We start from the raw sequence: 12814 nt of genomic DNA on the forward strand, positions 1-12814 counted from the left end.
TCGCTTTCCTCATCCTCGGATGAGGTGAGGAGAGAAGGATCTTCTGACCAAAATGCGGGTTCAAGGAAATATGCCATCTTTATTTTTAATACGAAAACTGATGACACGAAAACAAACACTTTCAAAACTTACAAAATAACAAAAACGACGTAGAACGGAACCTGAACATAAACTCACATAACAAACGTAAACTCACGGACAGGAACGTTACATCGAAACACACGAACAGCCAAACAGTCCCGTAAGTGAAAACACATCGAACACAACGACGAAAGACATCACAGGAGACAATCACCCACAAACAAACAGTGAGAATGCCCTACCTAAATATGACTCTTGATTAGAGGAAAACGCAAACCACCTGCCTCTAATCAAGAGCCATACCAGGCAAACCAAAAACAACATAGAAACAGATAACATAGACTGCCCACCCAAAACTAACGCCCTGACCATAAACACATAAAAACTAACATAAATAGGTCAGGACTGTTACAGTACCCCCCCCTCAAGGTGCGAACGCCGGGCGCACCAGCACAAAGTCCAGGGGAGGGTCCGGGTGGGCAGTTGACCACGGTGGTGGTTCCGGCTCAGGACGCTGTCCCCACACCACCATAGTCACTCCCCTCTTCTGTCTACCCCCTCCACTGACCACCCTAAAACTACTTTCCCCAAAATAAACAGCCAGCACCGGGACAAGGGGCAGCACCGGGACAAGGGGTAGCACCGGGACAAGGGGCAGCACCGGAACAAGGGGCAGCACCAGGATAAGGACCAGCACCGGAATAAGGGGCAGCACCGGGACAAGGGGCAGCACCGGGACAAGGGGCAGCACCGGGACAAGGGGCAGCACCGGGACAAGGGGCAGCACCGGGACAAGGGGCAGCACCGGGACAAGGGGCAGCACCGGGACAAAGGGCAGCACCGGGACAAGGGGCAACACCGGGACAAGGGGCAGATCCCGGCTGAAGGACTCTGACAGGTCCTGTTTGGACGGCTCTGGCAGGTCCTGGCTGGACGGCTCTGGCAGGTCCATGCAGGCTGACGGCTCTCGACGCTCATGGCAGGCTGACGGCTCTCTACGCTCATGGCAGGCTGACAGCTCTCGACGCTCATGGCAGGCTGACGGCTCTCGACGCTCATGGCAGGCTGACGGCTCTCGACGCTCATGGCAGGCTGACGGCTCTCGACGCTCATGGCTCTCTGACGGCTCTGGCTGCTCATGGCTCTCTGACGGCTCTGGCTGCTCATGGCAGGCTGACGGCCCTGGCTGCTCATGGCTCTCTGACGGCTCTGGCTGCTCATGGCTCTCTGACGGCTCTGGCTGCTCATGGCTCTCTGACGGCTCTGGCTGCTCATGGCTCTCTGACGGCTCTGGCTGCTCATGGCTGATTGGCGGCTCTGGCAGATCCTGTCTGGTTGGCGGCTCTGGCAGATCCTGTCTGGTTGGCGGCTCTGGCAGATCCTGTCTGGTTGGCGGCTCTGGCAGATCCTGTCTGGCTGACGGCTCTAGCGGCTCCTGTCTGGCTGACGGCTCTAGCGGCTCCTGTCTGGCGGATGGCTCTGTAGGCTCATGGCAGACGGGCGGCTTTGCAGGCTCATGGCAGACGGGCGGCTTTGCAGGCTCATGGCAGACGGATGGCTCAGACGGCGCTGGGGAGACGGATGGCTCAGATGGCGCTGGAGAGACGGATGGCTCAGATGGCGCTGGGGAGACGGATGGCTCAGATGGCGCTGGGGAGACAGATGGCTCAGATGGCGCTGGGGAGACGGATGGCTCAGATGGCGCTGGGGAGACGGATGGCTCAGATGGCGCTGGGGAGACGGATGGCTCTGTAGGGAGGAGAAGGAGAGACAGCCTGGTGCGTGGTCTAGGCACTGGCTGCGCTGGAGAGGAGGAAACAGCAGGAGAGAGAACCCGGAGAGACAGCCTGGTACGGGGGGCTGCCACCGGAGGACTGGTACATGGAGGTGGCACCGGGTCTACCGGACCGTGAAGGAGGACACGTGCTCTTGAGCACCGAGCCTCCCCAACCCTACCAGGTTGAATGATCCCCGTAGCCCTGCCAGTGCAGCGAGGTGGAATAGCCCGCACTGGCCTATGCAGGCGAACCGGGGACACCACCTGTAAGGCTGGTGCCATGTACGCCGGCCCGAGGAGACGTACTGGAGGCCAGATACGTTGGGCCGGCTTCATGACATCCGGCTCGATGCCCAACCTAGCCCTCCCAGTGCGGCAAGGTGGAATAGCCCGCACTGGGCTAAGCACGCGTACTGGGGACACCGTGCGCTTTACCGCATAACACGGTGTCTTACCAGTACGACGCCTTCTACCTCCACGGTAAGCACGGGGAGTTGGCTCGGGTATCCTACCCGGCTTTGCCACACTCCTCGTGTACCCCCCCCCAAGAAATTTTTTGGTCTGACTCACGGGCTCCCAACCGCGTCGTCGCGCTGCCTCCTCATACCAGCGCCTCTCAGCCTTCGCTGCTTCCAACTCCTCCTTTGGACGGCGATATTCCCCTGGTTGAGCCCAAGGTCCTCTACCGTCCAGGATCTCCTCCCAAGTCCAGGAGTCCTTGTTGCTCCGTAGAGCATTCCCATACCGCTTGGTCTTAGCGTGGTGGGTGATTCTGTTAAAGCTGTCGCTTTCCTCATCCTCGGATGAGGTGAGGAGAGAAGGATCTTCTGACCAAAATGCGGGTTCAAGGAAATATGCCATCTTTATTTTTAATACGAAAACTGATGACACGAAAACAAACACTTTCAAAACTTACAAAATAACAAAAACGACGTAGAACGGAACCTGAACATAAACTCACATAACAAACGTAAACTCACGGACAGGAACGTTACATCGAAACACACGAACAGCCAAACAGTCCCGTAAGTGAAAACACATCGAACACAACGACGAAAGACATCACAGGAGACAATCACCCACAAACAAACAGTGAGAATGCCCTACCTAAATATGACTCTTGATTAGAGGAAAACGCAAACCACCTGCCTCTAATCAAGAGCCATACCAGGCAAACCAAAAACAACATAGAAACAGATAACATAGACTGCCCACCCAAAACTAACGCCCTGACCATAAACACATAAAAACTAACATAAATAGGTCAGGACTGTTACAGTACCCCCCCCTCAAGGTGCGAACGCCGGGCGCACCAGCACAAAGTCCAGGGGAGGGTCCGGGTGGGCAGTTGACCACGGTGGTGGTTCCGGCTCAGGACGCTGTCCCCACACCACCATAGTCACTCCCCTCTTCTGTCTACCCCCTCCACTGACCACCCTAAAACTACTTTCCCCAAAATAAACAGCCAGCACCGGGACAAGGGGCAGCACCGGGACAAGGGGTAGCACCGGGACAAGGGGCAGCACCGGAACAAGGGGCAGCACCAGGATAAGGACCAGCACCGGAATAAGGGGCAGCACCGGGACAAGGGGCAGCACCGGGACAAGGGGCAGCACCGGGACAAGGGGCAGCACCGGGACAAGGGGCAGCACCGGGACAAGGGGCAGCACCGGGACAAGGGGCAGCACCGGGACAAAGGGCAGCACCGGGACAAGGGGCAACACCGGGACAAGGGGCAGATCCCGGCTGAAGGACTCTGACAGGTCCTGTTTGGACGGCTCTGGCAGGTCCTGGCTGGACGGCTCTGGCAGGTCCATGCAGGCTGACGGCTCTCGACGCTCATGGCAGGCTGACGGCTCTCTACGCTCATGGCAGGCTGACAGCTCTCGACGCTCATGGCAGGCTGACGGCTCTCGACGCTCATGGCAGGCTGACGGCTCTCGACGCTCATGGCAGGCTGACGGCTCTCGACGCTCATGGCTCTCTGACGGCTCTGGCTGCTCATGGCTCTCTGACGGCTCTGGCTGCTCATGGCAGGCTGACGGCCCTGGCTGCTCATGGCTCTCTGACGGCTCTGGCTGCTCATGGCTCTCTGACGGCTCTGGCTGCTCATGGCTCTCTGACGGCTCTGGCTGCTCATGGCTCTCTGACGGCTCTGGCTGCTCATGGCTGATTGGCGGCTCTGGCAGATCCTGTCTGGTTGGCGGCTCTGGCAGATCCTGTCTGGTTGGCGGCTCTGGCAGATCCTGTCTGGTTGGCGGCTCTGGCAGATCCTGTCTGGCTGACGGCTCTAGCGGCTCCTGTCTGGCTGACGGCTCTAGCGGCTCCTGTCTGGCGGATGGCTCTGTAGGCTCATGGCAGACGGGCGGCTTTGCAGGCTCATGGCAGACGGGCGGCTTTGCAGGCTCATGGCAGACGGATGGCTCAGACGGCGCTGGGGAGACGGATGGCTCAGATGGCGCTGGAGAGACGGATGGCTCAGATGGCGCTGGGGAGACGGATGGCTCAGATGGCGCTGGGGAGACAGATGGCTCAGATGGCGCTGGGGAGACGGATGGCTCAGATGGCGCTGGGGAGACGGATGGCTCAGATGGCGCTGGGGAGATGGATGGCTCTGTAGGGAGGAGAAGGAGAGACAGCCTGGTGCGTGGTCTAGGCACTGGCTGCGCTGGAGAGGAGGAAACAGCAGGAGAGAGAACCCGGAGAGACAGCCTGGTACGGGGGGCTGCCACCGGAGGACTGGTACATGGAGGTGGCACCGGGTCTACCGGACCGTGAAGGAGGACACGTGCTCTTGAGCACCGAGCCTCCCCAACCCTACCAGGTTGAATGATCCCCGTAGCCCTGCCAGTGCAGCGAGGTGGAATAGCCCGCACTGGCCTATGCAGGCGAACCGGGGACACCACCTGTAAGGCTGGTGCCATGTACGCCGGCCCGAGGAGACGTACTGGAGGCCAGATACGTTGGGCCGGCTTCATGACATCCGGCTCGATGCCCAACCTAGCCCTCCCAGTGCGGCAAGGTGGAATAGCCCGCACTGGGCTAAGCACGCGTACTGGGGACACCGTGCGCTTTACCGCATAACACGGTGTCTTACCAGTACGACGCCTTCTACCTCCACGGTAAGCACGGGGAGTTGGCTCGGGTATCCTACCCGGCTTTGCCACACTCCTCGTGTACCCCCCCCCCAAGAAATTTTTTGGTCTGACTCACGGGCTCCCAACCGCGTCGTCGCGCTGCCTCCTCATACCAGCGCCTCTCAGCCTTCGCTGCTTCCAACTCCTCCTTTGGACGGCGATATTCCCCTGGTTGAGCCCAAGGTCCTCTACCGTCCAGGATCTCCTCCCAAGTCCAGGAGTCCTTGTTGCTCCGTAGAGCATTCCCATACCGCTTGGTCTTAGCGTGGTGGGTGATTCTGTTAAAGCTGTCGCTTTCCTCATCCTCGGATGAGGTGAGGAGAGAAGGATCTTCTGACCAAAATGCGGGTTCAAGGAAATATGCCATCTTTATTTTTAATACGAAAACTGATGACACGAAAACAAACACTTTCAAAACTTACAAAATAACAAAAACGACGTAGAACGGAACCTGAACATAAACTCACATAACAAACGTAAACTCACGGACAGGAACGTTACATCGAAACACACGAACAGCCAAACAGTCCCGTAAGTGAAAACACATCGAACACAACGACGAAAGACATCACAGGAGACAATCACCCACAAACAAACAGTGAGAATGCCCTACCTAAATATGACTCTTGATTAGAGGAAAACGCAAACCACCTGCCTCTAATCAAGAGCCATACCAGGCAAACCAAAAACAACATAGAAACAGATAACATAGACTGCCCACCCAAAACTAACGCCCTGACCATAAACACATAAAAACTAACATAAATAGGTCAGGACTGTTACAGTACCCCCCCCTCAAGGTGCGAACGCCGGGCGCACCAGCACAAAGTCCAGGGGAGGGTCCGGGTGGGCAGTTGACCACGGTGGTGGTTCCGGCTCAGGACGCTGTCCCCACACCACCATAGTCACTCCCCTCTTCTGTCTACCCCCTCCACTGACCACCCTAAAACTACTTTCCCCAAAATAAACAGCCAGCACCGGGACAAGGGGCAGCACCGGGACAAGGGGTAGCACCGGGACAAGGGGCAGCACCGGAACAAGGGGCAGCACCAGGATAAGGACCAGCACCGGAATAAGGGGCAGCACCGGGACAAGGGGCAGCACCGGGACAAGGGGCAGCACCGGGACAAGGGGCAGCACCGGGACAAGGGGCAGCACCGGGACAAGGGGCAGCACCGGGACAAAGGGCAGCACCGGGACAAGGGGCAACACCGGGACAAGGGGCAGATCCCGGCTGAAGGACTCTGACAGGTCCTGTTTGGACGGCTCTGGCAGGTCCTGGCTGGACGGCTCTGGCAGGTCCATGCAGGCTGACGGCTCTCGACGCTCATGGCAGGCTGACGGCTCTCTACGCTCATGGCAGGCTGACGGCTCTCGACGCTCATGGCAGGCTGACGGCTCTCGACGCTCATGGCAGGCTGACGGCTCTCGACGCTCATGGCAGGCTGACGGCTCTCGACGCTCATGGCTCTCTGACGGCTCTGGCTGCTCATGGCTCTCTGACGGCTCTGGCTGCTCATGGCTCTCTGACGGCCCTGGCTGCTCATGGCTCTCTGACGGCTCTGGCTGCTCATGGCTCTCTGACGGCTCTGGCTGCTCATGGCTCTCTGACGGCTCTGGCTGCTCATGGCTCTCTGACGGCTCTGGCTGCTCATGGCTGATTGGCGGCTCTGGCAGATCCTGTCTGGTTGGCGGCTCTGGCAGATCCTGTCTGGTTGGCGGCTCTGGCAGATCCTGTCTGGTTGGCGGCTCTGGCAGATCCTGTCTGGTTGGCGGCTCTGGCAGATCCTGTCTGGCTGACGGCTCTAGCGGCTCCTGTCTGGCTGACGGCTCTAGCGGCTCCTGTCTGGCGGATGGCTCTGTAGGCTCATGGCAGACGGGCGGCTTTGCAGGCTCATGGCAGACGGGCGGCTTTGCAGGCTCATGGCAGACGGATGGCTCAGACGGCGCTGGGGAGACGGATGGCTCAGATGGCGCTGGAGAGACGGATGGCTCAGATGGCGCTGGGGAGACGGATGGCTCAGATGGCGCTGGGGAGACAGATGGCTCAGATGGCGCTGGGGAGACGGATGGCTCAGATGGCGCTGGGGAGACGGATGGCTCAGATGGCGCTGGGGAGACGGATGGCTCTGTAGGGAGGAGAAGGAGAGACAGCCTGGTGCGTGGTCTAGGCACTGGCTGCGCTGGAGAGGAGGAAACAGCAGGAGAGAGAACCCGGAGAGACAGCCTGGTACGGGGGGCTGCCACCGGAGGACTGGTACATAGAGGTGGCACCGGGTCTACCGGACCGTGAAGGAGGACACGTGCTCTTGAGCACCGAGCCTCCCCAACCCTACCAGGTTGAATGATCCCCGTAGCCCTGCCAGTGCAGCGAGGTGGAATAGCCCGCACTGGCCTATGCAGGCGAACCGGGGACACCACCTGTAAGGCTGGTGCCATGTACGCCGGCCCGAGGAGACGTACTGGAGGCCAGATACGTTGGGCCGGCTTCATGACATCCGGCTCGATGCCCAACCTAGCCCTCCCAGTGCGGCAAGGTGGAATAGCCCGCACTGGGCTAAGCACGCGTACTGGGGACACCGTGCGCTTTACCGCATAACACGGTGTCTTACCAGTACGACGCCTTCTACCTCCACGGTAAGCACGGGGAGTTGGCTCGGGTATCCTACCCGGCTTTGCCACACTCCTCGTGTACCCCCCCCCAAGAAATTTTTTGGTCTGACTCACGGGCTCCCAACCGCGTCGTCGCGCTGCCTCCTCATACCAGCGCCTCTCAGCCTTCGCTGCTTCCAACTCCTCCTTTGGACGGCGATATTCCCCTGGTTGAGCCCAAGGTCCTCTACCGTCCAGGATCTCCTCCCAAGTCCAGGAGTCCTTGTTGCTCCGTAGAGCATTCCCATACCGCTTGGTCTTAGCGTGGTGGGTGATTCTGTTAAAGCTGTCGCTTTCCTCATCCTCGGATGAGGTGAGGAGAGAAGGATCTTCTGACCAAAATGCGGGTTCAAGGAAATATGCCATCTTTATTTTTAATACGAAAACTGATGACACGAAAACAAACACTTTCAAAACTTACAAAATAACAAAAACGACGTAGAACGGAACCTGAACATAAACTCACATAACAAACGTAAACTCACGGACAGGAACGTTACATCGAAACACACGAACAGCCAAACAGTCCCGTAAGTGAAAACACATCGAACACAACGACGAAAGACATCACAGGAGACAATCACCCACAAACAAACAGTGAGAATGCCCTACCTAAATATGACTCTTGATTAGAGGAAAACGCAAACCACCTGCCTCTAATCAAGAGCCATACCAGGCAAACCAAAAACAACATAGAAACAGATAACATAGACTGCCCACCCAAAACTAACGCCCTGACCATAAACACATAAAAACTAACATAAATAGGTCAGGACTGTTACAATCTCTACCGCTCCTGCTGTCTCTAGAGAGTTGAAAACAGCTGGTCTGGGACAGGTACCATGTCCGGGTAACTTGAAAACACTGATTTCTAGGGTAATTTTAAGAGGTCGGGCTTGAAAATCAGTTCAGTGCCTCACTACCCAAACCAGAGGTAACTTGTATGAAGTGGCCAAGAGACTTCATATGATCTCCTACTGCTATTTAGTGGACAAACTGGGAATCAGATAGGGCGTATATTTACATCAATGGATAGGTAGAGCCTTCAGCTGTCTCCTCATATGTATATCAGTCCTGTTTTTTATGTAAGACAACAAATGATGTTGCATAAGCCCTGTGTTTTTAAAAGGGCTGAGTTCCTATAGGAATTTGCACATGTTTAGAGCGACACCATTACGTAAACTGTCTGACTTTATAAAAAATATTTTCTTTATAGTTTTGGAACAGTAATTGGTGACATGTTTTGTCAAACCTAGACTTTCAAATGTCTTATTCCCCAACATTTGACAATTGGGAATGTATTCATTTTAAATAACATTCTTAGAATGTTCTCTGAATGTTAGTTAGTAAGTTTTTTATTTTTTATTTATGGAAAGTTGTCTTAGTGTTCTCGGAACAATTTGAGAACATGACTTTAAATAGAACCATGATAAAACCTGTAGGAAACGTTATGCTGAGGTACTGAAGTTCCCACAGAGGAACGTTGTTCTTTACGTTCTCTGAACTATTTGAGAACATTTCAGATAACATTTAATCATGTTTGAACTTTTAGGAAATGTTTTGTTAAAGTAATGAAATACCAAGAAAACATTGTTTTTTTGTCAAGCTCCTTAAATGTGCTGAGAATGTTCCAAAGCCAAGCAACTATCTTGCACCATTCCCAGAAAGTTGTGGGAAGGTTGTATCCAAAATAACCAGGACAACCACGCTCTCACCAAGCTCTAAGAAACATATGGTTCTCAGAACACTGTGTGCTAGCTGGGCTGTGTCTAATGGACACTAATCAGCACCATTAGTTACTAATGTTCTGCAGCTTGCCCCATTCTACAACATAGAAATATAATCGTTCTAGGACTTTTATTTCTATGATCTACACATTCCACATAACCCATAGTGACTGATCACTAAGCAGCTGAGTGACTGACCATAAGCAACACAAACTATTGTCCTTACTGAGTCTCCACTAGGACCAAATCTTCTTAAGAGGAGAACGTCTGAAGGGTTGCAACAAACCATTTCTCTTGAAGTAATTTTGTTGTTTTTTTGGCCGTGTACTCCCTGCCTGGGTAGCAATGTTCTAAGCACTTTGAATTACCATTGACAAGCAATATAATGCCTAATGTATGAAGTAAAGCTTTTGATAAAGCCAACTTCGGGAAATGATGCTGACTCGCAGCTCTGCTTACCCCACCTTTTCACCTTAAATGTACTCTTAGATTAAAATATGTTTCCTCTATTACAAACAAGTAGAGAGTGGGATGGAGAGAGAAAGACAGAGAAAGAGAGAAAGAGATAGAGAGTGAGAGAGAGAGAGAGAGAGAGAGAGAGAGAGAGAGTGAGCGAGAGAGAGAGAGAGAGGCAGAGAGAGAGAGAGAGAGAGAGAGAGAGACCGTACATTATAGTCTTAGATATCTTATGGAATTATCCTCTTCTATGATCAGTCTTCATGAAACTGGGCTTTCGACCATATCCCCACAATGCTACTGATGTAATCCAACCTTTTAACTCCTATGGACTGTAAATATACACCTCTTTCCAAAGTCATATAGCTAGCTATCTCTGTTATACACAAACAGTATACCAGTACACCAAACATTAGGAATACCTTCCTAATATTGAGTGGCACCGCCCCCCCTCCCCAATTTTGCCCTCGGAAGAGCCTCAATTAGTCAGGGCATGGCCTCTACAAGGTGTGGAGAGAGTTCCACAGGAATGCTGGCCCATGTTGACTCCAATACTCCCACAGTTGTGTCAAGTTGGCTGGATGCCCACGGGAAACTGTTATAGTTCTTGACCCAAACCGGTGCGCCTGGCACCTACTACCATACCCGTTCAAAGGCATTTAAATATTTAGTCTTGTCCATTCACCCTCTGAATGGCACGCATACACAATCCATGTCTCATTTGTTTCAAGGCTTAAAAGTCCTTCTTTAACCTGTCTCCTCCTCTTCGTCTACACTGATTGAAGTGGATTTAACAAGTGATAACAGCTTTCACCTGGTCAGTCTATGTCATGGAAAGAGCGGGTGTTCATAATGTTTTATACACAGTGTATATGGTGTGATACAGTATGCTTAGTCACTGTCACTGGTTTATTCATGCCTTCCTGTCATGCATACTATACCTGTTTCATTAAGCAACACCACAACTTCAAACAATTAGAACCTTGAAAAACTGAGAGATCACTACTGACACAGACATGCCACATTATTTATGAGTCTTCTTCCTATTTAGCAAGGTTCAGCCTCAGTGATGTGCCTCATCCAGACAGGCTATGTACATCCAAACCACTCCGTCCTCCTCTGGAGCTCTTATGTAACCTGTCTGACATCACGCTGCTCAAGCTCTAACCCAAGTATGATAAGTTCCCTAGCCTGTTTCCGACAGTACCTATCTCAACGCAGCGCAATATCACAATATAACATATCGCACATCTGTGTATGAGAGCTAGGTTTATATGTAATCACCAGGCAAACAATGTGCACATACTGTATGTAATACTGTATTACAGCAGGGTGCATATTCCATGAGTACACACTGTGTCTAAATAAGAAAGCACTATATTATGCATAAAGAGATAAGTACAAATGCCACAGTATGGCTGGGAATCTTGACTTTTTTTGTTTGTTGCAAAGCCTCATACTCCTACAGAAACATAAGACATGAAGAAGCAGCCAAACACTCCCTTGTTACTCTGGGCTTTCTTGCCCGCATACAGTACAGAACAGTACAGTCAAACCACATTCAGATCATAGGAGAGACAGATAGACAGAGAGGATTATTTTACCTGTAGTCCTCCTCAGATATCCAGAATGGCTATGGATCGATTATGCTGATAACACTGCACCCCAGCGTCTCTGCAGCTACATGCAGTCTCATAGAGATCAAAGAAAGTCGCTACGCAGGTGAATTCTTTATCAGGAGCCGGCAGAGAACATAATTAGGGTTTAGTTCTCTGCTCCAGAGCTAGCTACAGTAAAGTGGTTGGAGCGTGTCTGTGAGTGTGTGTGTGTGAGAGAGAGAGAGAGAGAGAGAGTCTGTGTGCAGACAGGGTCTGTGTCTGTGCGCAGCAATGGAAAGAAAAGGAGAATCAGTATTCTGAAGGCACAGATGGAGGGAGAGAGAGAGTGTGGAGGCACTAGGCAATGACGTGGCTGAAATAATCACAGGTTGCCAATGCCTCCCAAACATCTGGGACTGAGAGAGAACCACTGTCTTCTTTTTTTCTCACCTCGTGCCTCTCCTCTCTCCTCGACTCAACTTACTTGATGTAGCAGTCTCGTCCGTCTCTATTGGTGGCCATGTCCCATCCATTGGGGGGTCCATGTGCGGCGCTCCAGGTGCCAGAAGGAGGTGGCCAGCCTGATGACTTGGTCCTGTGGCTGGGGAGGAGGACAGGGGGAGGAGGTCAGGCATAACATACTTACAGTAATGACAAAAGTCCTATAGGCTGCATCTTAAATCCCACCCTATTCCCCATATAGTGCACCACGTTTGACACTAGGTGAGTCATCATGGCACAGTTTGAGGCATCCCAACTCATAACAAGTGGATGTCTAATTTGAAGCTCACGAACAATGTTCCTTAACCAGTGTTCAGTCAATTAATGTAAATCACATGAATAATGTAATTGAGACAGGTAGGCGTAATTGTCATGCCTCACTCTTGTGCTATCACAGGCATGAAATCGTTTTCATTCCGAGATGTTCCCAGATTCCTCCGAAAGCAGGGAACCCGGAGGATATCTGTGATAAGGGCAGTGCCAGGAAGAGTTCGAGTTTATAAGTGAGAAAACGGAAACCCATGTATTTTGTCCCTTTTCAGGAAATAATGGATAGTACTGAAAGAGCAAAGAAGAACCCATCTTTACTATGAAATCTGTGCTGTAATTTGTCTTCCAGCTGGAAACGATCTAAATCAAATAGTCTAAGAGCGAAATCACCAAAGGCTCTAATCCTTACTTTGCCACAACACTTAAATCAAGTCATTAAACAGATCCCTTCCTGTGTCTTCAATGTTCAAGTAACACTATTTCCTCTTGTACCACACAATATAACATGTCACAGTTGTCACCTAACAGAGTGATGGACACTCAGAATAGGTCCATGATGAGCCTAAGAGCATGATGGATGCCCCCATACTTCTCTTTCTTTCTTTCTTTCTTTCT

At 52.6% G+C, this 12814-nt stretch overlaps 1 protein-coding gene across 3 annotated transcripts in view; it reads right to left on the minus strand.

Annotated features, from left to right (window-relative positions):
* Positions 1 to 12814, minus strand: part of LOC129816189 (FERM and PDZ domain-containing protein 4-like) — a 57240-nt gene that overhangs the window by 20577 nt on the left and 23849 nt on the right. For 2 of the 3 annotated variants that reach the window (XM_055870428.1, XM_055870430.1), the window contains exon 2: positions 11913 to 12029. In XM_055870428.1, coding sequence (XP_055726403.1) covers positions 11913 to 12029 — 117 coding nt within the window. Of the gene's footprint in view, positions 1 to 11434; positions 11860 to 11912; positions 12030 to 12814 lie in introns of those variants that run through there. The other variant, XM_055870429.1, reaches the window with a different exon arrangement.

Source organism: Salvelinus fontinalis, chromosome 19 (genome assembly GCF_029448725.1).
Source record: "Salvelinus fontinalis isolate EN_2023a chromosome 19, ASM2944872v1, whole genome shotgun sequence".
In the NCBI taxonomy this organism is placed as follows: domain Eukaryota; kingdom Metazoa; phylum Chordata; class Actinopteri; order Salmoniformes; family Salmonidae; genus Salvelinus; species Salvelinus fontinalis.